The sequence below is a fragment of the Doryrhamphus excisus genome, unplaced genomic scaffold (genome assembly GCF_037039965.1).
Source record: "Doryrhamphus excisus strain RoL-2023G ecotype Guam unplaced genomic scaffold, RoL_Dexc_Guam_v1.1 HiC_scaffold_24, whole genome shotgun sequence".
NCBI lineage: Eukaryota > Metazoa > Chordata > Actinopteri > Syngnathiformes > Syngnathidae > Doryrhamphus > Doryrhamphus excisus.
In genome coordinates, this window is record NW_027621862.1 from 570,514 (window position 1) to 595,603 (window position 25,090).

General features: G+C 46.6%; 3 protein-coding genes across 4 annotated transcripts; 2 read left to right on the top strand and 1 right to left on the bottom strand.

The window, feature by feature from the left end:
• Window positions 1-241: 241 nt before the first annotated feature.
• Window positions 242-6,561, bottom strand: zranb1a (zinc finger, RAN-binding domain containing 1a). Its single transcript, XM_058062600.2, has 10 exons — window positions 6,233-6,561; window positions 5,113-5,975; window positions 2,943-3,130; window positions 2,703-2,856; window positions 2,550-2,621; window positions 2,278-2,476; window positions 1,906-2,026; window positions 1,639-1,768; window positions 1,197-1,426; window positions 242-1,132 (listed from the first exon to the last, which is right to left on the bottom strand). Exons 2-10 carry the CDS (start codon window positions 5,954-5,956, stop codon window positions 917-919), a joined length of 2,154 nt encoding a protein of 717 aa, XP_057918583.2. The 5' UTR covers window positions 5,957-5,975; window positions 6,233-6,561; the 3' UTR covers window positions 242-916.
• Window positions 6,562-7,189: 628 nt separating this feature from the next.
• On the top strand, window positions 7,190-9,898 carry hpdl (4-hydroxyphenylpyruvate dioxygenase-like). The gene is made up of 5 exons (XM_058062601.2): window positions 7,190-7,890; window positions 7,962-8,128; window positions 8,196-8,347; window positions 9,164-9,279; window positions 9,360-9,898. Exons 1-5 carry the CDS (start codon window positions 7,220-7,222, stop codon window positions 9,535-9,537), a joined length of 1,284 nt encoding a protein of 427 aa, XP_057918584.2. The 5' UTR covers window positions 7,190-7,219; the 3' UTR covers window positions 9,538-9,898.
• A 1,766-nt stretch (window positions 9,899-11,664) lies between these two features.
• fam53b (family with sequence similarity 53 member B) lies at window positions 11,665-21,349 on the top strand. Of its 2 annotated transcripts, none has more exons than XM_058062602.2 (5): window positions 11,665-11,840; window positions 17,513-17,694; window positions 17,995-18,049; window positions 19,116-19,792; window positions 20,611-21,349. In XM_058062602.2, the coding sequence occupies exons 2-5, from the start codon at window positions 17,614-17,616 to the stop codon at window positions 20,869-20,871; spliced, it is 1,074 nt and encodes a 357-aa protein (XP_057918585.2). In that variant the 5' UTR covers window positions 11,665-11,840; window positions 17,513-17,613; the 3' UTR covers window positions 20,872-21,349. The 2 variants fall into 2 exon arrangements, with proteins under 2 accessions (XP_057918585.2, XP_078644897.1); XM_078788771.1 differs by lacking the exon at window positions 11,665-11,840 and adding an exon at window positions 14,479-14,914.
• The last annotated feature ends 3,741 nt before the right edge of the window (window positions 21,350-25,090 follow it).

Here is a 25,090-nt window from a genome sequence, read left to right on the forward strand (position 1 = left end):
CTTCATGTGGGCCACAGGAGGGCGCCAAAGTACCTCAACTTAATGCGACTCCTCGTTTCCTTCACAGGTGACCGAATGGTGCTGATTATGACTTATCATACTATATGTCCTCATATAGTGACCTGTGATGTTTATTAATGATAGTCTGTGCAATACATTTTTTAATTAAATGAAAATGTTTGTTTTCCATAATTACAAAGATTGTATTTTAATATATGCAGTATATATGAAATAAGTTAAAATCACCGATCTTTTTGAGTTTGAAATGTTTAAACTTCAGCTTTACAGATGCCGCCGTGCTGGTACCGGTTAAAAAGGTAAGTAATATTATTTTTAATATTATTCCTAGAGATGAATATTTGAGGTGCTGGGCTTATTTGCAGAGGCAGACGCCCCGTCTGGGACTGGCGTGTGGATTTGAGGACATGTTCAATCCCAGGAAAATAAGAACCAGAGGAAGGAAGATGCAAGTGAATGAAATTTAATCACATGACTGCACTCCGTAGAAAGAGAGCGTAGTGTTTGGCTCTCTTTTCGCGCCGCCATTTTGTCAGAATGTAAAAATTGTCAGTAAACTCGGAGGTCAATGCCCCGCCGCCACGCTGCCACCACGACCCCCCCTCCCCCTCCCCCTCCCAGAATGCAGCTGTTACTCTGTGCAAAACAAAGTCAAGTCAATAAATAGGTGGGATGCGAGGAGGGGGCGGAGCTAAATTTCTGTCAGGCAAACCACAAACAAAAGCAAAAGTATCTAGTGCAGTTTTCTCAAGGATTAAATAAGTACTGTTCTATGATGTGTGCTAGTTGTTCTCAGGGGTGGAGCTTCTTGAAAGGTGAGGACGTGACGACCAAGTCGGGGGTTCTCCGCTCTGCTCGAGAACACGTGCGCTAGGAAGGAGGCGGGGGGGTGAAATTGTCACTCGTCCTCGTCCTCGTCCTCCTCGCCGTCGGAGAGCGAGGCGCAGGGTCGTATCTGGCGGTATCGGTCCAGCCACTTCTCCACCATCTGCGTGACCAAAGGGTGGTTGCGGCGGCGGGAGCTCTTCTGCATGGCGGCCAACATCCCGCCTTCCGTCACGCAGCAGTCCAGCCACTCGCGTAGCAGCTTCTCCTGCTGCTCCTCGTTGCCCATCTGCAGGAACATTTCACCCTCACGTTTCATTCCGCAGTGGCGAGAAACGAGAAACCGGCCTTACCTCCTGCGCCGACAGGAAGTGGATGTGCAGCAGCTTCCTCTCGCTGTCCACCAGCGGCAGGAAGGTTATGGTGACGTCGTCGTCCGTGTTGAGGTTGGCGCCCGCGCCCCGATTGTCGTAGCCGTCGTTCTCCATGGCCACCAGGGCCGAGAAGTGGCCGCGGGTGTAGCCCAGAGCGATGGGGCTCTTCCAGCAGAAGCTCTGTTCCCACAGCAGCGGCAGGTACACGCCTACACACACGCACACACACACGCACACACGCACACACAAAACTTATTCCAGCTGTATTTCCTTGGCTTTCTAATACGTTCTGTTTTCATTTATTCCGCACGTTTGTTGTTATTCATCCAAGTAAGAGATTACTTTCATGGTTCCTAACAACCTTTACGCCACTCCTCCACCGTGCAGCCTATAATAAATGATATTATATCTGACATCATACCTTGAAAACGGGTGTAGCCTAACGTCTCCCCTCGGAAGCTTTTGTAGTATTTCACGCCGTAGACGATGATGGGTCTGCGGAGGATATGCGCCAGCACGAAAATGTGGGTCTGCTCCAGGCTCGCCCCAGGCTAGACACGAAAAACAAAGCTAAAAGGTTGCGTACGGTGCCTTCAATCCTGAGGTCATGAGACGCGTGTTGGGTGTGATGCGTTCATGTGCTCCTCGGCAGGTGTGTTACGGATACGTGATGAAACGGGTCGGTCACCTGACTGGCCAGAGACAGGATGAAGGCCCAGTCCTCCTGCCACTGCTCCTCCCGCAGAGAGAAATGGAGGCCGAAGCTCTGCGAGTACCAGGACTCCCACTCCTTCCAGCGGGTGTAAAACCTCAAAAGGCAACAAGAAGGTTCCCAGTAAGAACACGTCACATGACCATGGGTGGAAAAGTACCTTTTTATCTTGGTTTAGAACATTATACTGGATTAGCAATGTTCCTCTCACGAGGAACGCCACAGGAGCGCCAAGTATTAAGGTAGTGAAACTGATTTATTGACTGCTGTGGATTGGAAGGACCTCCATATGAGAGTTGCTGCTAACTCCTAGCCTGTTAGCTTCTCCTGAGCCTGCAGGCATCTCACCAGTGCGAGCAGTCGTGCAAGCTGTCGTGGAGGGTCTTGCGGAGGACCGAGTCCTTGTCATAGATTCCCCATGTGGCCTGCAGAACCGAATCCAACAGACAGTCTCCAGCCGTGCGGTTCCACAGGGCGTACAGGCGGCTGTCCAGACGCGTGCCCAGCTCCATGGACCAGTTGATGACAGGAGACTCCTCCTCCAGCTCTGCACAGGACGCACACACTGATGAGGTGGATGTACTACAGTACGAAGAGGCGGGCCAGCAAAAGTGAAGCACCTTTCTGGACGTCTCGATCCAAAACCTCGTCAAACAGTTTCTCCTGGACGGCCGGCGGCAGGTCCTCGATATCTGCACGGTACAGCCATTAGAAGATGACGTTACCAAGGTTTTAAAAGGCGCAGCATGGCAAAAAGAAGGCGGTCACTGAACCTGCAGGGAGCGTGAAGGTGACCAGGTCGGTGAGGAAGTAGCAGGCAAAGTCTCCTTTGCGCTGGTGTAGCGTGGCCGCAATCTCCCTTCGGATCTGCTCCGTCAGCTCAGGGCAGACCATGGAGGGAATGCACTTGGCCGCCTGCTGGTTCACCTGAAACACAAAGGTCAGAGGTCACCACAGGCTCCACCTCGCGGGTTCCCTCGTTCCTTCCCGTGAGAATCCCTGCTGGGTCCGACCTCGGTGAGGAGGATGGCGAGCATGTCCTGCCTCTGGAAGCGGATGGCCAGGTGGACCAGCGTGAAGCCCACGTCGAAGGCCGACGCGCGGTTCAGCAGCTGCACCTCGTCGGCCGTGAGCTGTCGAGCGATGTCGCCGCCGGACGACTTGTAGGCTTCCACCGTCGCCAGGTCACCTTCCACCACACCTGCGGGAGAAACGGGAAACTCAGAACGACAAAGACGCAGTGCGGTGAGGGGGAGCTAATCAGAAGCTAACCTTTACTATCACTGAAATAACCATGTCACAAAAAAACATTAGGGGTGTCACAAGATTTTTATTGTAGCCACTAGTCCTGAAATGATAATAAATAATAATTCATCACAATAAATGTCAATGAACCGGATCATTTTTGTCTTATACGGGTCTGTTTTCCTCACTTCCTGCCTCCCAACATGCATTGCAATGTTAAAATCTCATCTTGTCTCGTTCTCGTAGACCCAATCTCGTGTGTCGTCTTGTCTCGTGACACGCCTACGGAGCATACATGGCATCTGTAAAGCTGACCAATACCATAAAGTGTACATTATACTATTGGTGGTGTAGCGTGGATCCCCACAAGTCCTTCTGCAGCCGAGTCAAGTGAAGTCAACAACCGATAACGTAAAAGTCGTTGATCCATCCGCCTCTACAAATCACGCTAATATGCTAATGCTACGATAATGTTATCCAATTGTGGCAATAAAACATATTTAAAGCTGATGATGCAACCTCCTCCTCCTACCAGTAGAATTGAAAGTTATTCCTATGTGGTAGAATGTGGTTACAAATCAGCTGATAGATGAGCGTAAACAAACTCTCGGGCAATCTGACCATCCATCCATCATCGTGCCCACCTCTCAATCTGAGAGTGGAGCAGCAGGACAGAATGTGAGGCGTACTGTGTGTGACTGGGGGAAGTGCTCTGCCGGCCTCAAAGGCGCCGGACACTTCCTGTACCGCTTGGGAAAACTCCACCAGAGTAGCGTAAAGCCCTCGGTACCTTCACAGTTCACAAACATAAAAAAACACCAAAATATAAACATGTTACGAGACACCAGTTTGTGTCTAGGAGAAGGAGGTGAGATTAACGTTCTTTTTAAGCAAAGTATGTCAATATGGTGGAGTGAAAAAGTGTTTGACCCCTTCTTGATTTTTGTTTTTGTCACACACTGAAATGTTTCAGATCATCAAACATATTGAAATATTAGTCATGACAACATCTGAATGCAGTTTTTAAAGTTAATATGTTCAAGGGGGTCAAACGCAAGTTTCCTTTAACGTCTGGATTAACATGCATGCTTCCTGTTTGACCCTCGGCCCACACTGTAGTTTGATAGAAGCGTGGTAACAGTATAGCCACAAGTGGGAACAAATATTGAGCAGAAATGGAGAAAAAGTATTTTCACTGATGGCTCTTGTAGCAAGACAAAAGTTATTTGTATCTACTGTCACTGTGTTTGACTTATCACGGATTCCATGGCCCTGCCAAGAGACTGGAGCAGTGCAGGTATTGTTGTATAGATATAGATATTTTTTATTGTCATTTAAAGAGTTGATTTGTGCACTGTTACTGCCAGCTAAAATTTGAGTTACAGCTGCTATTTATAGCAGAAGAGCCAAACATGCTGCTAAGAACGCACCACATGGATCTCCATCAGATCTATATATATATATATATATTTTATTTATTCATTTAGTAAGTCTATTTTGGTCATGTTTACATGCAGTGTTGAGCGCCTTGCGGCCACACGGCTGCTGCCCAGACCGGCCCATTCATGGCCACCAGCTGGGCGAACACTCAGCTTCTCAAAGGCCCTCTCAGTATCGTGGCGGGAGTAGCGAGCGTGGGGCAAATCGCACTCACTCCACCGTTGTTTGTTGTTTATTCTGTCCCCACTCTGCAGCAGCAGTGCTTTGCTATGATAGCGATGTTTGGCGCATGTATGTCATTTATTATTGCTGGAAGGTGAAACCTACAGAGGATGAGACTTTGGATGTGAGAATACATTTGGTGGAGCTCTACCAGGACTTCCAGGTGAGATCGCACTCGGTGAACCCGGTGTCAAAATCGGCATAAGCAAAAACACGCAACATTTGGGGTATGTGCAAGGTCAGCATCCCGTCATTGCAATTAGAAGTCAAACTCACCCGCACACGCACTAAGAAAGAGCCAGTCCATCTTCCTCATCCTGTTCCGTATCTGCTTCAGCTTCTTGAAGTCCATTTCCTGCTCCTCCTTGCCGCTCATGGCTCCGGCCGCCAGTTCTATCCTTTGGAAATCCATTTGGACGTGGTCGTCCCTCTTGGCCAAAGGAGGTGACCTCCTCTGACCCTGGCCTCCGCTGCAGCCGCCACCGCCACCGGCCCTCCACCTCAACCGGTCCTGCTCGTTGATGACGGGCGAGTGATCGACGGGCTGTGCCAGTTCAATGGCCTCGTGGTGGTACGGCTTCGGGTGGTTGCACACCACGCACTTGAGCGTTTTGGGCGAGTTCTGGTAAGTGCAAGACGAGCATGTCCAGTGCTGCTGGTGGGTGTTGAGCCTGTTGCGGTCGTTGTACTCCTCGCAGGGATCCACGGGGGGATGCAGCACTGGGCGGCCGCCCACGTTGGAGCTCGATGTGTGAGGTGATTCCGTGGGGCTGCAGCTTTTGGGGCGCTGACACAGACACTGCGTGCAGCGGATGGCCCGTGGCCAGTTCAAGTAGGTGCACATGTGACAGGACCACTTGGTGGCCATCTCAGCCATGCTGGCTGAGCGTATCCTGGGTCTGGCGCTGGAGTCCGGGCAGATGAGGAGGCTGCTGCCGCCCTCACTGGCGGGGAGGTCCCACTCATGACCGGGGTCCGGGTCGGGGTTGCTTTTGTAAGGTTCCTCTGTGATGATGGGAGCCCTGGACCTCTGTGCGCGACACATTGTGCACTTGGTGGCGGAGGGCCAGTTTTCATATGTGCAGTAGTCACAGGCCCATTTGTCCCTCTGGTCTGTCATTGTGGATCACCTGGTCAGCCTGTGGCACCACATTGACATCATATAATCAGACAAAGCTAATACACCAGCTATCTTCTACAACCTAGTCTGAGATTTTTAGGTTGGTGCGATCGAGTTTTAAACTGTCAACCGCGAAGCGTGTTTACATCGATGCAATATTACAACACTTAGCTCGGTGCCGTTTAAGCTAGCAGTGGCTAGCTTGACGCATTTCGCAATGACTCGCCCAACACATTATGTCATATTTAATTGTGGAAAAAGGCGTCAAACTCTCACCGTTTAGCAGCTGTGCTCCTTCCCAAGTGTTGGAAAACCACAACAAACACTACTCGTCCGGTCCCCCCTTCTTCTTCCTCCTCCTCCTCCACCTCCTGCTCTGTCAAATCTTTCCCGAAGCGACGTATTATGTCGTCTTTTATTCTCTCACATATTTACCTATACGGATACATGAACCACTCCGCAGAACAAACAGCCCCCTCGGCCGGGCCTGTGAACGCCTCGACTCTGCGAGGTTTACATTGCCCCAGTGTTACTTAATGGCGGCGACACGGAGACGAAAGACTAGCGGAGCCAAAGTAAACGCTGGCCCTGCTGACGTCACCAATCATCTGGCGCAGCGCTCATTGTGATTGGATGAGAAGAGACAACTGCGTTGTGTTCGCGGCCCTGGAAAATATGAACACTATGTTAGGACATGTTCACTGGGAGTGGGAGAGTTGCCTCTTGGGAAAGCTGAGTCGAATTGAATTATGTAAACATATTACGTTCTGGTAATAACTTGACAACTTTTCACATTTTGGATCTATGTGTGACTACTTAGTTAGTTTTCTTATATTACAATATTTACTTATGATACTTATTTAACAAAAAGAAAAAAAGTCGTGTGTCAGAAGCAAACACTGCCATCTAGTGATCACAACGAGATACGGCAGATTTCATGAAACTATAACATACAAAACGGAAGTTGTTGCTCCAATGTATTCATTTTCAAATGAAAAAGTGCTAACATGTCACATTTGCGCAATTTTGAGCGTTGTAAATAAAAATACAAGTAGGGTATACGTTTTATAATAATCGTAAAGTCTCGGGCTGGATAACTCAGCATGAAACTCCATTACTGACAATAATAACACTTTAAATATAACCAAACGTGGTGGTTTATTGCCAACATTACCAAAAAAATGACCAGAAGAAAAAAATAAAAATAAAAAAACAAACATATACTTCTTAAGGACACGACCCCTGCCCTACGTCATAACAAACATGGCGACCTACCTGAGGAGGATGCACCACATTTCGCTCCACGTTTCGAACGTGGACAAAATTACCAACGACTTCGTCTCGAAATTTAAGCTTCAGTTAATTGCGACCAGACTGACGGACCGCAGCAGACAGCTAGCCTTCAGAACCGGCTCGTCGGTTTTTGTCGTCAGCGAGAGGGGAAGAAATCAAGGTGCTGCCTTCACGTCGAATGGGAATTCAGCGCTTGTTACAGACACACTTGACCAGAAGCAGAACCGGAACCAGCCGACGGGATGCCTCTACGACATCAGCCCCCACTACCCGGTGGACACAGCGTGTAACGTGTGCTTTGAGGTGGAGGACGTCCATGGGTCGTTCGATGCTCTCCGGCGCATGGGCTGCAGTTTCCTGGTTCCTCCTACTACTGTACACGACCAGCAAGGTCAGGTGATCTACGCCGTTCTTAAATCAATCGTTGGGAATGTCTGCCACACGTTAATCGACAAGACGAAGTACAGGGGTAGCTTTTTACCTGGCTTCGACCTCGTTGACGAGGACCACGGTACCTCTGGAGATGGCTGTCTTGTCACACATGTGGACCACGTCGCCCTTGCGTGCCCCATAGGGATCAGCCAGCAGGTCATGAGGTGGTACGAGCAGATGTTTGGCTTTCAGAGGTTTTTCATTCACAGGTAAGACACTAATTTAACATTGGGATGTTTCTTACCTTTCTCCGTGCATCTCACTGTGTGCCTCTTTGCAGAAATGACAATGTGGATGATGGTTTTGTCATCAATCAAAGTGGGAAGGGACTCCGACTGGCCGCCATGGAGTACCTAAAATGCAGTGAAATGGGTCTCGCTCTAACGAGCGAGGATAAACAGGAGCCCGACTGCAAGTTTGTCGTCGTGGAATCGCTACCTGGTGAAGGTACAGCACCAACTATACCTGTTTGGTTTAAACATCGCTTGGCGCTGCTATTATCTGGCTCTTTCAGGGAGGAACCAGGTGGACACCTTCTTGGAGGAGCATGGGGCTCCAGGAATCCAGCACATTGCCCTGCACACGAGCGACATCCTGTCCACGACGCACACAATGACGGACGCTGGCGTGCGCTTTTTCTTGCATCCTGCTGCCTACTATTCCCAGGTTTGAACGAATACATGCATGTCTAGGACGGGGTGTGTGAGACTGCCTCAATGGGCGCCAATGTTTTGTCCCCCGGGTACTTCAGGTGGGAGTCGGGCTTTCCACACAGGACGGTTTTCAGGCCAGAACTGCATCTCAGCCCGTTCTGGGTGCCCTGAAATTATTAGTGTTATTTTTAAACGGCTTCTAGAGTGGATAAATCTGAATTGTTTGGTGTAGACAAGCAAATCTGCTGCTTTTTAAAAACGATGACATCACCGACCCGTCATGTGACCAGAAGTGAGCTTTGATGGCAAACTAACTTAATATCGGAACATTTGAACTGGACTGGACTGGCATGACTCAAAGCAGTCAACATTCTTTTGATGTTTTCTTGTGTTATTCTCCAAAAGTCCACTTTTTTCCCCGACTCCTACAGAGCAGCTACACAGAAACCTCACAGAAAGCTTTCTAGATCTTCCAGCATCTGTACCTATTCCAGCTGTATTTCCTTGGCTTTCCAAAAATGGTCTGATTTAATTTTATCGGTCCGATAATTATCGTGCACCCTTAGATAATGCTGTATTAAATAATAAAACAATAGATGATAAATTCAGGAATAAGTGATATCAGACACTGCAGATCTCGGCATCAATTTGCTTGTACTGTTTCTTAAAAAACGGCTTGTATCAGGACTCAATCCGTTCCATAATTTTGCTCCTCATACCAAAAGGACTACAAGGCATCATATTGTATGGTATAGTGAAATTGTACTGACCAAACCCCCAAATTAATCTGTATGTTTTTTTCCAATCTGTCCCCTGCGTTGTGTGACAGAGGGAAAAACTGAAGGAGATCGTGGATGCAGGATACGACCCCCAGATGATGCACAAGTTTGGAATTCTTCTGGACACCAACCCGGAAGAAGACTTATTAGCCAGCCAGGCCAGAAAGTGATTACCTGGCTTATTTTGTTTGTTGTGAGCTTTAACACTTTTAACTCCTCAACCGCCGTGTGTCTCCTCCCTCTCAGATACCTCCTCCAGGTGTTTACCAAGCCCCTCTTCGAGGAGGACACTTTTTTCCTGGAGCTGATTGAGCGCAGAGGCGCGACCGGCTTTGGCGACGGCAACATTAGGGCGCTGTGGGCCTGTGTGCAGATGTACATGGATGATGAGAACAGGAAGGATGCTCCAAAAACTGCCCAGTAACTATAGGAACTCTTTAAATGGGTCATTTGAAGGTCATTTTATGTATTTTTGAGATAGCACTGATTCGGATGTACTAAGAAATTATCTTGCAAGGTCAAGAATTAAGAACAGTTGACTGGAATTTACTGAAAAAAAGTGTATTTATTTTATATTTGCTGTCCAACGATGCACGTGCATCTTGCAGAGTGGCTCCTAACAAGAATGTACTAAATTATGTACTACTGTAATACTGATTATGCTCTTAAGTATCTTTTGCACACTGTGGTGGTGTTTTAACGGTGCACGTGTCACTTTGACAGGTTTTTGCTTGAAATGCCTTAATGAAAATGCACTTCCTGTTTCTGTGTGCACTGTAACATAACCACAATCCCTTGTTTGTTTCTTTTTTGACTATTTGTATATAGTCATGTATTGGACCATTTTTTTCCCTATTCTGTGCTGGGTTGGTTACTTAGCTTCTGGACGTACTTATATCAGAATTTGGAATTTTTAAAAATCTCATAAGTATGACTTACCGTTGGGATAACTTTTTTTTAGGGGCGGAAACTAACTTCCGTATATGTCAGACTGCTAATTAATGATTTAACACATTTATACTCAAATATGGTATTAAACGGTGCTATTATCGCAATTATTTTCTGTCATAATTCTAACATTTTTTGTGACCCCTGATTTCAAACAGCAGATAAAATTGATGTGTATTTATCTGAAACGGAACCCAGGAAAAGCAAACAAAATGGAGGGCAGTGGTATAAAAACAATGTTTGTCCTGTTTGTCCCGGATTAAGTGTTCATTAAAGTTGAGAACTCCTGTAACAGGAGTCCTTCAGCCATCTGTCTGTGGGCAGTGCAAGCCCACAGATGGTATTCTGCACCGGGGGTCTTCATATTTGGACAAAACACTCCAATAAAAGTCATAAGAAATGACCAAAGTAAAACAAACAAAAAGTCTGTAGCCTTCACATGATAGGTAGGCACTGCCCCCTGTGGGTGAGACAAGCACATTACACGCTTCAGTCAGCATGCTACTTTCATATCACACTTGTACTTCCAAATAACATGTTTACCCCCCAACACTTACATTGTAGGATGCAAAAGTCCTCCCTGCACCTTCTTAACACCAAGGCAAGGGGTCTTTGGGTTTTTCTAGAAGGGGGGCGGGGGAATTAGTGGCACGACAGATGTTAGTCCTTGATTAACAATAGTGTCTGCCCATGGTCACACACGTCACACACAAGAAAGAGCTCATACTGTACATGAGGTACAGTACATGTGGAGCTGCATGTTTTTGTTATATCATGGTTGGAGGTGCCCCTAATTCCCCCCCAAAAGGATTTTATTGGGCACATTTTGTGACGTTGGTGTCTTTGCTGAAGTTAACCTTCATTAAGGGGGGGGGCTTTTATTGTACTTAGGCAGCTGCACCTCTTCCCGTTTGTTGCTTTGAACATAAGTTAGTTTAGCAGGTTTGGGAGAAAATAATGTTTTCTTTAGCCCCCCCCCCTCCCCGCCCTCCGATTAAGGGGAAAAACAGCCTACATTCTCATTTCAGTACTCATGTGACATCATGTTTTTGGCTTTTTACATGCATGGGAACGCCTGTAGACTACTGCAAACCACAATGTTGTTGGATCTCTCGTAGGTAATTGTACAATGTACAATGCAACCATCTTTACTCCTACAGTAGATGACGACATTCTAACACAATGTGGTTAGAGCTATGTCAAAGGTCACTTCTGGACATCTGTTATAAATGTTTCTTTATGACAACATATCCTTATTATGAGAGATTACTTTCGTGTTTTACAAATACACCAAACTCTATATGACACAGGTATATCAAGTTTCACTGCTGTATATTGTGGAAGAAAGTACCTCGTGTTTGTATACTCTGATTACTTTTTATTACAGTAGGGCGGATCCGTCCACTAGTTTGACAGAAGCAGCGGTAGTGTACAGAGTTCTCTAAAATTCAATTCAAATGTCTTTATAACTCGAATTAATGTGTCACCGTATGTGGTTTACGTCGATTAATTAGAGTGTTGACGTTAATACGCGGACAAAACTGACCGATTTACCGGAAGAAACGTGTCTTCGTACCCCCACCGTCGTGGACAAATGGACTGTTCCAGTGCGTGACGTCACGGACTCTGTAAGCGTGCAGTGATGGACAGAAGAGCAGTGGGTTAGATGGTATATACATTACTCCTCGTCCTGGTTCCAGACTGCTTCTGGCTGACTTTCATTTGACTTTTTTGTGTTGTTGGTGATATGGTCCAGCTGCATTGAAAACTACCCAACAGGTAATGCAAACCCGAGACAAAGTTGTTGCTTTTTAGCCAACAAAATGCTCGTAAATAAGTGTTTGCTAACTTGGGAACTCTTGCTAGCTTGTTTTTAAATCCATATCATTAATGGTTGCTAGTCGGGAACACTGGTCGCTTCGTTTCGAGTAAGTTTCAAGTTGGTTAGGTTGCAACTGTGTTCTTATGTGTCCACAACTTTACTACTCATTTTGTCTGCTGTTTGTTTAATGAATTTGCATAAATTAGTCTACATCTGATCTCTTTTTCGCTGTGTCATCGCCCTTGCATCGCACCTGTGTGGTTGAATACAGTGATAGTGTGCTGAAATGTTCCCCAAAAAGCGTTTATGATGACATAATAAGGCTCAGTTGTCATAAATAAACATGTTTGACTGTGAGTGGAAGAAGGTAAGGTTGGTATCTTCAAGAAAACAATATGTATACTGTACATATGTGTGTTTATTGTCCTTGCAAGCTTTGAGATGTTGTGCCATTACAGTGGAATGTTGTTGTCTTATTTCTAACCAGCCCTTTAAGATGAGCCCAGCAGAAGCAGATATTTAAGCACTCGCTCCGTCAGTCATAAACACAGAGACGACCCATGAACTCCATGATGTGAGGATGCATGTGGAAAATATTACACCCACTCTGCCTTTTTTACAAGTACAGTAGGGCCATTTCCTAGTGGATCATCAGAACCTCGCTAGTGGATTTCAACATGGTGTTTGCCCTGTAGCATGCGTGTAACATTCTGTGGACTCTCGCCACACTATTTTTTTTTTGCCAAACTTGTTTCCTTTTCATGAGGGATCTCAAAGCCGACTCTTAGGGACTGCTTATTCTGGTTACTGGGACAAACTGGAGTGGTCATCTGTTTAAAAAAAAAAACAAAAAAGCACCCCAGAGGCGTTCACCTGGACGTGTTGAATCCAGCGTGTCGAACAGTTGCGCTGGAAGTTCAGGTGGTGGTTGTTACGTCCACATGTCTAGCTGAACGCTACTCTGACCGCAAGCATCACAATTGGACATGATGACATGTTTAAATCAGGGTCGAGCTGCAACAATTAATTGTTGATTGATCGATTGTCCAGTTAATCAACAATTCTTTTGGTTGTATGGTAATCGTTTTCTGATTTAAAAATGTAGATATTCTCTGGTTTCAGTCTCTGAGATTTTTTTTTAAACTTTCTTAGTCATCCATGAAAGTCTAGTTTTACTTTTGGAAAACACTGACAGTTTTGCCTCTTTGTGTTAAGTTGACATTGATTTGGTTCAACGATCACTTCATTTTTTTTTTTTACTGAAAACCGGCGTTCATGATCGGGAAAAAATACAATACCGACAAGCTAAAAATAATTGAATTGAACCCTAATTACAGTGGAACATGTAATACCGTAGAACACCATCCAGGCCGGACGCTCCAATCTCGTCGGATTTGGTAGTCATTGCATGCATGCATAATGGCGGTTTGAACCCTGACGTTCTTTGCAAAAACTGTGGTTGAATTCCAATTCATTACACATCAAGACTATTCAAGTGTCGAGGTGTCATTGCTAGAACCTACTTTTCCATATCAAAAAGTTAGAGTTGGTCCAAGACTTCTCTCTTGACTGACGCGTAGGTTCAGTATAAAGAATGTTTGTATTTTAAATTGCTGGCAATTAATAAGAGTGGATTTGAGACTCCAACTTGTTTGTTTGAGCATCCAAACAAAGAGCTTGGCTCTGGACTATAATGTATACAGTGCGGGTGATTATGTCTGAGATAATTAAACAGCAGGCCCGCTTTGGAGCGCGCCTGTGCTTGGCGGCCATGCGTCGCCATGCTGGGCTTTTGTGTTTATGGTAAGTGGGCAGCTGCAAGCTGGAGACCCCGGCCGCATCACCAAGGGGGCCCCCCTCCACTGGGCCCGAGCATCACAATTGAAGCCTGGCGTCCATGCTCATTTTCGGGCCCATTCAGCGGCCACTTTAAATGGAGAGCCTCCCCTGGACGTAATGTAGCCGTAGCCTTTACTTTCATGCGTTTCCCTTTAGCCCGGCACCTAGCCTTTGTGGTAGCGGCATATTAATAATTAGACCATGAGAAAGAAAGGTGAATATCCACAGTGATTACACACGGTGCACCACAAGAACTGGTTCCATCCCTCAATTAGCATGTGCTCCGAGCATGTCTGACTGCTTTTTATTTATGACACGCTTTGTCAACACACCCTCCATTATGACACGAGACAGAGTCCAAACATGGTTCCTGCGTATGCAACACCATGAAAGTAGGCCAGCTGTTTTTTTTAAAGGGAAATTTGCTTTCCTCAAAAACGTTATATTGCAGTTTTAATGGCATATTTTACCCTCACTAGCCACTACGTTACAAGTGCACAACCTAATCAGATTCAATGTTGTTTTCAAGGAGTTTTTGATGTAGAGTCAATGAGATTGTGTACCCAATGTTTTGGTCGGTGACTCTAACGCAGCTTAAATTCCGCTTTATTCATCATGCGGCATTAACATTATTATTAGTCCATAGATCCATGCCGCTCGGTGGATTCAAGAGGGTTTAATTTTTTTGACCAGCTGCCCCTGGGTTATACAATGGATCAGCATTAACACAAATTGTCAGTCAAGGCACAAAGCTGCCCAAATCCGTATGTACTGTTGGCCTAACAGGCGGGGATTACAGTCCAGCCAATGTATGGGAAAGCTGCTTTAATTGGCAATCGAACTTCTGCTGAGGTTCTATTTCATCCCATTTCTGCAACCTCACCCGCCTCTTTGACAGAAGTGGCGTGTTCTAACCACACAGGAAGTGTTTGAGTCCCATCAGCGAGTTGTAACTTTTCAGCAGCTGTCTGAGGCAACGTCTCGCCTCCATCTCCTCCAGAGATTAGACCTCTCAGTTGTCACGTCGGGTTCTGGCCCGGCCCAGATAAAGAGCTATCAGCCTGCAGCCACTTTATATATTGGAAAAAAAAATGTTGTAGACGTACACGCCAACAAGGGAGTGGCGGCTGTGGCTCTTCGGTGGGGGGTGTCGATCAGCTTGGCTCAAGACGACGAACTTCAAATTCAAAAGGTTTGCAACGTTTTAAATCGATAGGTAAAATGTATTTAATAATCAAATGTCATGTTTAAAATTCCCAATTCTAATTAATATATATTGATCCTATGAATTTTATATTACAGATTGCAGTATATTTTCATATATTATTTCATTGTACTTTTTAGGTTATCTTATTAACACATATTCCACAAGTGTCCTTCCTTTCTTTGCTAATCCAGTCGAGTTTAAGTGACCAAATATTAGGGGTGTGATGCTACAGTATATTCTCACTGTCTGATATGGACCTTATTTTCTGTATTGTAAGAGAACTTTAACATTCTACAGCTGTAATTATAGTACTGTGAAACCTGATATTTTTTGCCCAAGGTTATCATACCGTCAGAACCTCCTACGAGCCCATCCCGGTCAAACCCGATGTATTTGAATATCATGTTTTGCCTAAAACAAAAACAACAAAATGATTAATCTGAAACAAGTTGTAGATTAATTAATATCAATCATCAATTAATTGTTGCAGCGCTAATGTATTTGACTCAAGTTTGCATTGCAAGGTGTTTGTCATACTCCACACTGCAGACATTCATGCCGTACACGTTGCTGGTTCTGTGCGGTACGGCGTGAAGAGGTCTCACTCTGTACCGCCGCACAACTATAGAGCTGATAGAAAAGTCATGAGAATAAATATACATATATATCGAGTACTGATCGACCATGTGATTGAGCCTGATTTCCGATCACACGATCGGATCAGGACATCCCTCATTAAAATGAGGACTTTTGACTGTCTTATGCCTCCCTAAGGCGTTATTTTGTACAGACAGGGTGTAATAGTTAAAGTCCTGTACAGTTCAATTATTTAGACTTTTTCATGCAATATTGTTTCCACTTTTAAAATGAAAATGCCAGGCGAGGAGTGGCTCAGTTACGTAGATCCCTGATGGCTTTGATTGATAAGGTTCGTAAAACAGGCCAACTCAATGATATTTTCCAAATGGTTCTGCAGGCCGCATGAAATTGCTGCGCGGGCCAGATTCGGTCCCCGGGCTGGAGTTTGACATGTACTCTTTCGGGTCTTGTGATACACACATTACACGACACCGGCATCAGCGTCTGATGTCATCTCCTTTCATTCCCACCGTGTCTCATCGTCCGCGGCGGCACAAAGCGTCCCTTTGTTTTGCGTCCTTCAAACGACCTTCTCTTGTCACACGGGCTGCTCTCACCTGGCCGAGCGAGCCTCCGTTCCGAAAGATGCTTGCAGTCGGATCTGGGGTTGTTTTAATAACCGCAAGGTCAGCTATTCCCAGCCCAGGCCTCGAGAGGATTCAATTACACAACTTTGACTTTGCCTCTCAAGTGAAGAACTTTCCCTCTGTGTCTTGGATGGCTGGTAATCCCTCATGTAGACGCACAGCAACAAAACAAGTGTAGGGTTCCACCACGGCCGGACCGTGTGAAAGGGTGCTTTTACCGCCGTTCGTTTTCCTATACTGTTCAGCGTCACATCAGCTGTCAAGATCCCCGCACGAAAACCCACCGTGTAAACCGCTATACTACCAATCACAATGCCAGTATAAAAGAGCGCATTGATCAGGAATCATCCCACGCGGAGTCATCAAGTATGGGAACCACTACCGATTGTAAGGGGTTTCTTTTGAGCTGGAGGTTATGTGATGGTGTGGAGAGTAGCTATGTGAACCACTACACTAGCAATCACATGGTGACTGAAGAGCCTTGAGTAGGGCAGTATGCAATCAGCTTTATTTTTTCCCCAAATTCCTTTTTCAGCATAGTGTCTGATGTTTGGGTTAGTGAATTAAATTAAGTGCTAACATCCTTTCATTTATAATGGAATTTAGCCCAGTAAGTAAGAAATGTGGGAGGAAACCGGAAACCCATGCATGCACGGGGAGAACATGCAAACTCCGCACAGAGATGGCCGTGGGTGGAATCGAACTCGGGTCTCCTAACTGTGAGGCCTGCACACTAACCACTCGTCCACCCTGCAGCCTACCTGCAAATTATGTGAACCACAAAATGACAGGCTTGAGCATAATTCATCCCGGGATTCCATCCCGGCTGCTCCAAAGTCAGCTATGTGAAGCACTGCATTGCCAAACGCAGGGTGACCAGGGATGTACAGCTTCCACTCTTCTGTGCCGCGTCCATCCAACCAGAATGTGGACATTGGTGAGGTCAGAGGTCATGGACTCAAAGGCGACTAGTTCACTCCAAAGGTCTTTTAACCCCCAAAGCTTGTTGAAGCATGTGTAGTAAGGATGGTGTGTTCTTTGCCATGAATGTGAGCAGTACTTAATAAAGCACAAAACGGGAGTTCATAGTACTAGACCTTGGTTGCTCATAGAGGAGAGCAGATGAACAATTGTCCAGCCCAATGTAAGAGTGTGTTTTCCAGAAATGAGAAATGATCAATATGTACAGTTGGTGATGGCCACTGTAACAGATGGCATCCAAGCTGTCATCAGCAACATGTGACCTCCCCAGCTCATTGATGGGTGTACTCTATTTCAGTGCAGCCTTCTGTCTATGTGCTACTAAACATCCAAAATGTATGATCTTCTTGTGTGTCCTTTTCTTCGGCAACCCAAGAGGGAGCTGCACTTTGAAGGAAATGGTGTAACACTTTTGGAGTGAACGCCCCCCCCCCCCCCCCCCACTATGGCCAGCCTGACTCGTGGCTTGGGACAAGGATGGGAGTTGCCATGGTGATCATTTACAAGAAGACGCTGGAGAAGAAGAAGGGTGCGGATGATGTAACGTCCAAAAACACGGTAAGAGGCTGTTTTCTACGTTTGTGATCCAATCAGAATAGTCGGGCGTCTTCTTGCCTACTTTAATCACAGCTTTAGCAAACCTGTTACACAACATTTCAAGAAGGGATGTCAAATGGAGAACGGGGATGCTTGTGTCGCTGTTACATGTAATTTCATCATCGTCACCGTCATCCCCTGCCAACTATCACCAGGGTGTCATCTGCTCTCCCGTATACCTCAGTCAACGTCAAAATGGAATAGTCCATATTCCACGACAGTGACTCGTTTGATTCATTCATACTGGTGTTGTTTCTGCAGTTCCAGGCACAGACCATGAGCCAGGGGACCGCCCTCTTCTCTCCTGGACTCATGGGTAAGACCTCATAAGTGCACGCCAGCTAATGCTAGTATGAATTAGGGATGACCCAACAGCACTTTTTACCATCCAATACAGATACCACAATGTCCCTTATCGGCCAATACCGATCCAATAACGATATCAGCCTTTGGCATGTACTTTGCTGTTGAAAGGGTGTCAACAGTTGAATGTACTGCTAACTGCTATATCGCTCCCACTTCCTGCTTGGAGTCTGCCAACATAACACACATGCACACCTATTACGTTTGTTGACAATTTGGCAAGGTTTAGCTTCAATGTGGCCAGGATGGAAGTTCCACTAATGCTTAAAAGGACCAAAATACTTCATTACATCTTATCAACACAGCATGTACAGTGGTGTGACAAAGTGTTGGCCCCTTCCTCATTTAGTTTTTTTTTGTCATATTTGTTTCAGATCGTCAAACAAATGGAAATATTAGTCAATGACAACACAAAACTTAATAATTATTATTATTTAGAGTGGCGGAAAAAAATCCAAATCTTGGATGTTGTTGTGGGGCCTTTTGTGACCTCTTGGATGAGAAGTCGCTGCACTCTTAATAATAAATTTGGTCATCTGCTCACTCCTGGGAAGGTTCATCACTGTTCCATGTTTTCAGCCTTTGTGTATGATACAGGGCTTCTCAAATAATGGGGCGGGCCCCCCCGGGGGAGCGCAGTGAACTGTTGACTGCTGTTGCTGCCGATCGGAAGAAAATAGAACCGACTGAGACAGAAATACATTGCCAACAAGATGCATAGGACTGTGATGTTTAGCAAAAGACGTGGCTAGACGTCTTTGAGTCAATGAGTTAACTATGACTCGCCCCAGGTGAGGATACAAATATTAGAAGCATCTTTATTCAATCACATGAACAGAAGTTGCAAGTCATTCCCACAGCCTGCGGAAGTGTTTCTCATGTTTGTTTTTCTCCTTGAACCCGAGCAAGATGTTTGGGGGCACTGCACAAAGTACAAATTCCAGGAGGAAGTGCTATTTCCGAATCCCAGATGAAGACTAAAAGACGGTCTTGACTCGTTGTCATCTGATTTGGTGCAGATACAAGCCGGTGGTGCGAGGTGGCACGTGGCTGCGCTGCATCGCAAAGGCCGGTTGGGACAAGCCTGGAGAGCCTGTGGGACGTCCTTCCCGAGGTGCACAGGAGTTCGGCCCACTGGGGCTGGGACGTCGGCTCCGCTCCCAGCGCCATCACCAGCTTGTTGCAGGACCTCAGCCTGACCGAGGCCGCCTCCTCGCTGGTCACGGCTCCGCCCAGCAAGCGACAGTGTCGGTCCTTGTCCTGCTCCGATGAGCTCCATCGCACCACCTGGCGTCCCCAGGGCTCCCGCGTGTGGACCGCCGTGGAGAAAAGGAGGTGCCACAGCGGCGGCAGCATCCAGCGCGGCAGCGCCATCGCCGAGGGCGCTCAGACGGGCTTCCCGGGAATGCAGCGCAGCTCCAGCATTAGCCTGCCCGCACGCTGCAACCCCCAGGAGCTGCCCAACCCCCCAGTCCAGCCCCTCTACCTCTCTCATGAACAGATCCCCGAGCCCCACGGGCCTTCACCCATCAGCTCCCCGGACTCCACCCCTGAGCTGGAGCGCCGCAGTAGCCAGGGGGGTCTCGCTCGAAGCCGCTCGCAGCCGTGCGTCCTCAACGACAAGAAGATTGGCGTGAAGCGCAGGAGACCGGCGGACATGCAGAGGCCTTCGCTGGATCTGGCCAAGATGACGCAGGTTGGTGTTCATGCGGGTTTCACCTTTCATCCTGAAACACAAATACCCAAACCCCGCCCCGGCTCTGGTCTTCATTCACTCATTGATGAAAGCAGTCAGGTTGTACCAAGAGTTCAGGTTGTATTACGTCTTCAACTCTTAAAGCTACGGGGCGTTGACAATCAATTACGTTTTTACGCTCTTCTTACGTGCCAAGGCAGCGTAGCAGCTGCGGCAGAGGTCATGGATGGTTGTACAAGGGTGCGGTGGGGGGGGGCTGATGGCGGCCGAAGATATTGATTTCAGTCAATTCAGCTCAGTGGGTGGATCGGGCCTCCAGAGCTATTGATCAGCTTCTATTGATAGTGAGTCAAGGTCAGTGTGGATGATAACTTCAATGCGGGTCAGTCCTCCCCCTCTGATCTTTTAGGACATGGACGGCCACGGGTCATAGGCGTCCCCAAACACGCCTGTTGGGTTATTACATAAGCGACCTGAGTCTCCTTTGTACTGCAAGCCTCTGGCGTGAGGCACGAGGCAGCTGTTCCGTCTTCTCCGTAAGCGCGAAGATCGGATCATTCCTGTGCGGTGACGCTTCCCACCCCACAGCGCAGCTGTCGGGTTCCGAGCATCCAAAGCGGCTTTGGCATATGTTGATTTTGCCCGACAACCATTCCTGTATGTGTGCATTCATTGTGCGGCACCAGAAAGACAAACACGGTCTGACTGGAATGAAGTGCCTTGATTCCTCAGGCTGTCTTGTCATCACAGTTGCTCCAAAATCCACAAGAGTTCTAAACATTCAACAAATCATGCGTCCCTCTTGTTTTCCTTTGCAGAAACTTCGCAACTTTCACAGCTTAAGCTGCCCCGGAATAACAGGCGACGATCGCCAGGAGTCCTTGGAGGACTCGTCTACCAACGATATTCCGCCTCGGACCAAAGCAGGTGAGACCAAGCTGTCAGGCCTCACCGTGGAGGAGAAACACTGGATCAGGAAGGATAACGCACCTCTGTGGGCGGGTCTTTACAATGTCGGGAAGGAGGAAGCGTACCTCCTCGGAGGCGAACTGGACATCGAGCAAATTGAGAGGAATTGACACTGATCTCGATGCTTGGAAGTCTTAAAGCAGGACGTTATGCACTAATTTTGGAGGGACTTTACTAGTCTTAAGCTGTCCCCCATACGCGGGGTTCTAAGTGCGTCTCAGGCGACACGGCAATCGGAGAGGAGGGGAGAGGGAAGCGTTAAAAGCTACTAATGCGGGCTCACAGCGGGGGTCTTTAACATTTCTTTGTAATCCTGGTTACCTTCACTGTACTACAACATCTGGAGAGAATTCACACCTCAGAACCTCTTGGGTACTACGTGGTACACCGAGGACGGAAATGGACACTTTGGGAAGCTTTTAAGGACCCGACCTGCGAAGCGTATTGAAAAGAAACACGTGTCAGAGGCTCTCTGATGCTATTAGCATTCATGTTTTACGATTTGTAACAAGATTATGTAAAACTCAAGCGTATTTCTGTACGAATAAACATAGTTTTAAATGTGTGCGCTTTTTCCAAGTCGAGTTTGCTTATATGGCAACCTGTGAGGGCCTAGACGGGCTCTCTGTGGGATACCAACTGAAGCATGAGCGTAAAGAAGTAAGTTGTTTTATCGAGTGCAATAAGGTCATTGTTGGAGACGTCTTTTAATGCAACAATGCAGGCTGACCCAATTAAAAACAATCCCGAGCTTAGCTTGTCTTTGTCTGCTGAAGCGGACCAAATGAGGACCATGTCCGGTCGCTTCTTTTTCTTTTTCTGGATGATGGCTCCAGCGATGGAGCTAAGCCCGCGCTTCACCCCAGAGACCCATCACCCACCCTCGCCGCCCCCGTCCCTTCAATGGGGAAACAAAAGGGGCTTTTTCCTCCGAGGAACCCGGTGACGTGTGAGGCAGTTGTGAATGTGGGCCATGTGTCGGGTCTGCTTGCCGCCGTTCCTTTTCCCCGCTTCCCCGCTTCCCCTCCCCTGCCCTCGGCGACGACAATTCCACTGCTCACTTATGATTCATTTCACAAACGGCGTGCCTTCAAGGCTCGGATCGTCACTCACGTCACTCACCTTTCTCTCCTGCAGGTCGTAATGACCATCTTCTCTTTCAGACCAAGATCCCTTTTGGGTGGGGGTCATGAGCCCAAACAGAACTCTTGTGCAGCAGACTGAAACACGGACGGCCTTTAATCAGCAGTGTCACACGAATCAAAGCAGGACTATGTTGGACTAGAAGAGACAGGAGTACAAAAGCCGGAGAAGCTGGTCCACAACCCCCGCTGCCATGACTTGCAAAAACTGCATGAACTGTCATTGCAGGTCATGCTAGGGCGTATCGTCCTGAGTGACACTTCCATGGTCCAGTCATGGAACATCCATTATGTAGGCCCTGAAAGGAGAAATTGCATTTTCAAAACATTGATCCACAATACCGTTCCCATAGTGTTAGCATGTAGCACTAGCGCTAAATGTTTCATTGACAAAATAAGAGCGTAGTAAAACCGTCACTTAAAATGTCCGCTAAACTGATAACGATCATGTCGTTGGGTGGAAGTAGAGAACCGTCATCCGTCGCTTCAGTCTCTCCAGATGTTTAGTTGGTAGCGTGTGGAATCTCAAACTTTTCAGCTCTTCGCCACTACCTCCAGTCCACACGTGAAGCAGGATTCATGACCTAGCATAAACTTCTACATCCTCGCAGATGATGCAGTAGCTTATATTAGCTTGGCAGTGGTCTGAGGTGCTGAAAAGTAGTTCTTTGGTGTTGGCTCCTACGATAACAATATTGTGGTAGTTTGGACCATTGTTGATGCTTTTTGGAGGTTGTAGATCATCCACAGAAAAGGGAAAGTCGTGTGTTCATGTCTCATATGAGGATTGTGTATGATGGGCCAAAAGTCCTTTAACGAGATGCGTTGTTGTAGGGTAAGGCTACAAAGCTACACAAAGCTATACATCCTGTTTAAGCAGGGTTTTGGACATTTTGGTATCAGTGCACAGAAATGGTACAGATGACAGGAAGACTTCTTTGGTGGAACCTTCTTTTGGAGGATCTGGAAAGGTGATCATTTTTGGAACAACCGAGGGGGGAGAAGTCTGGAAGTCTTCAAAAATTGAAGTCAGCTGCAAGTCTTCAAAAACGAGGGGGGAGCAGGATGGGTTTGTTTACACTGCGAGGTGACATATGACCACCTTTGGCCCCCCCACCAGATTATGTTCGTAGGTGTGACATCACTGAGTCAGGCTTTGTTTTAGTGGTAGGCTTTAGTGTACTAATGGGGGGGGGGGGGGTCACAGCCCTCCCTACCGATGTTGTCTGCATGATCAGGCTGACAGAAGATACAGTAGCTTGGGGGCAGGGGGGGCCGGGGATTCAGGTCCAACCTGCCCGATTCCGCCACCTTTGGCACAGACCGCCAGGGCGGGGGTTCACCGACGTTTCCATGTCTGCCTCTGAGGTGCAGGTGTGCAGGAGTTTTAGCTGACACGCCGTTTCCTGTCAAACAGGAAGGAGGCGTATGAAGCAGAAATGGAAGTTCAAGGCAGTGCACACAGCCTGCAGTCGTTCAAGATGGGTCAGTGCAGGCGTGTCCCAAAAGAGGAGCCTAATCCAAATACCTGGCATACTGTAACAGCTAAAAGGAGAAAACCATAAAAACCCTAAGGTGTTTTTATCCAGATTTATGGCTCTTAGCTGCTAGCTACACCTGCACAATCAAAGCAGCTCTATCAAACTAAATACTTTAGGCTAGTTTTGATTGACACCATCCAAAAGGTGTTCATTGACCAACGTTTTGCATGATGAGACAGACTTCCAGACATTGACTTCCCCTAAGGTGTCAATCATCTTAGGATGAAAATGACATCATCGGCTTGATTGTTGTGACTGACAAGACCTCTTACAAAACCTCTCAGTCTTTCTCACAAAGAAATAACAAGCAACCGGTTGGGCCTTCAAGGGTGGAAAGTCCCAGTCAGGAGTCTTGAAGTGTTGAAGTGAATGTAGTAGTAGTAGTAGTAGTAGTAGTAGTACCCTGCAGCTACTGCACTGCTGCATGTCCAGACATGTCTGCAGAAATCAGGTCATCCGTGATATCTGGGAGCTGATCTTGCTCATTCACGGCGCCGGGATCGATAGGCCGCACTAAACCAGGAATAGCTTTACTGTTTACCTATGCAGCTTCACCGTCGCTCATTTTTTATGTGGATATTCATTTTTTTATGCTTATAAGGACCCAACCTGAGCTCAGCATTTTGCACAGAAACACTTCAAGAGACCACAAAGGCTCTCTGATGCTATTAGCATGAATGTTTTATGATTTGTAACAAGATTATGTAAAACACGCTTGAGTAACTTTTCCTAACTATATTAGGAAAGCAGGAAGTGAACAAATGTAACAGTTACTGATTGTAAAAGTACCAGATGGAGGGGTAGGATTTAATAAGCTTTGCTTCTTCCTACTCCTTTTGGACATGTGGAACTGGGAACTGATTATGGGATGCATTCAATTGTAATCTGATGCATGTTCAAATGAAATGAAACCATTACCATTACTTTTATGACAAAATGCAGCCAAGGCGTTGGGGGGGTTTTGGTGTGGTGGCTGCTGGATTGGGTCTCTTGCTTGAGGCTGCTGGGTTCAGGGGTCCAAAACAAACAAACAAAAAAATAATTAAAATAAAATTAAATAAAAATTAAAACAAAAAAACCTTAAACTATATTAGGAAAGCAGGAAGTGAACAAATAAAATAAAACCATTACCATTTAAAATAACATGAACTGGGAGTTTGGGTGCAATGAGTAATTACTTCTAGTTACCTTCCCAAAAAAGTAATTAAATTAGTATTAGTTAGTCTCCTAAATGTAAGGTGATTATTGCAGCCACAGTGGTTAGCATGTTAGCCACAAAGACCTGGGTTTGAATATCGGCTTGGCATCTATGTGTGCGTGGGCATACCCTGAGGAAACCTACTTAAGATGAACCTGCCAGCATATTTCCAACACATATCTACGAGCTTCGGGGGGGAAAGTCAGAATCCCGACTTTAATAGCGGCATAGCGTGTCCAAAAGGCCATAAAATCCTGGCACCAACACAGGAGTCCAACAAGGTCTGAGGTGTTGTAAATCTGTACCAGCTGCTAGCACTTTGCCTTCTACGTTCATGTTTATTCCCCCCCCCCCCCAATCAAAATGAGGAGCGGCACTCCCAGTTTTATAATCCTTCATGGCATTTCATTACCTTTTAATTGGCCAATAACAGTCGAGCTTGTGTCGG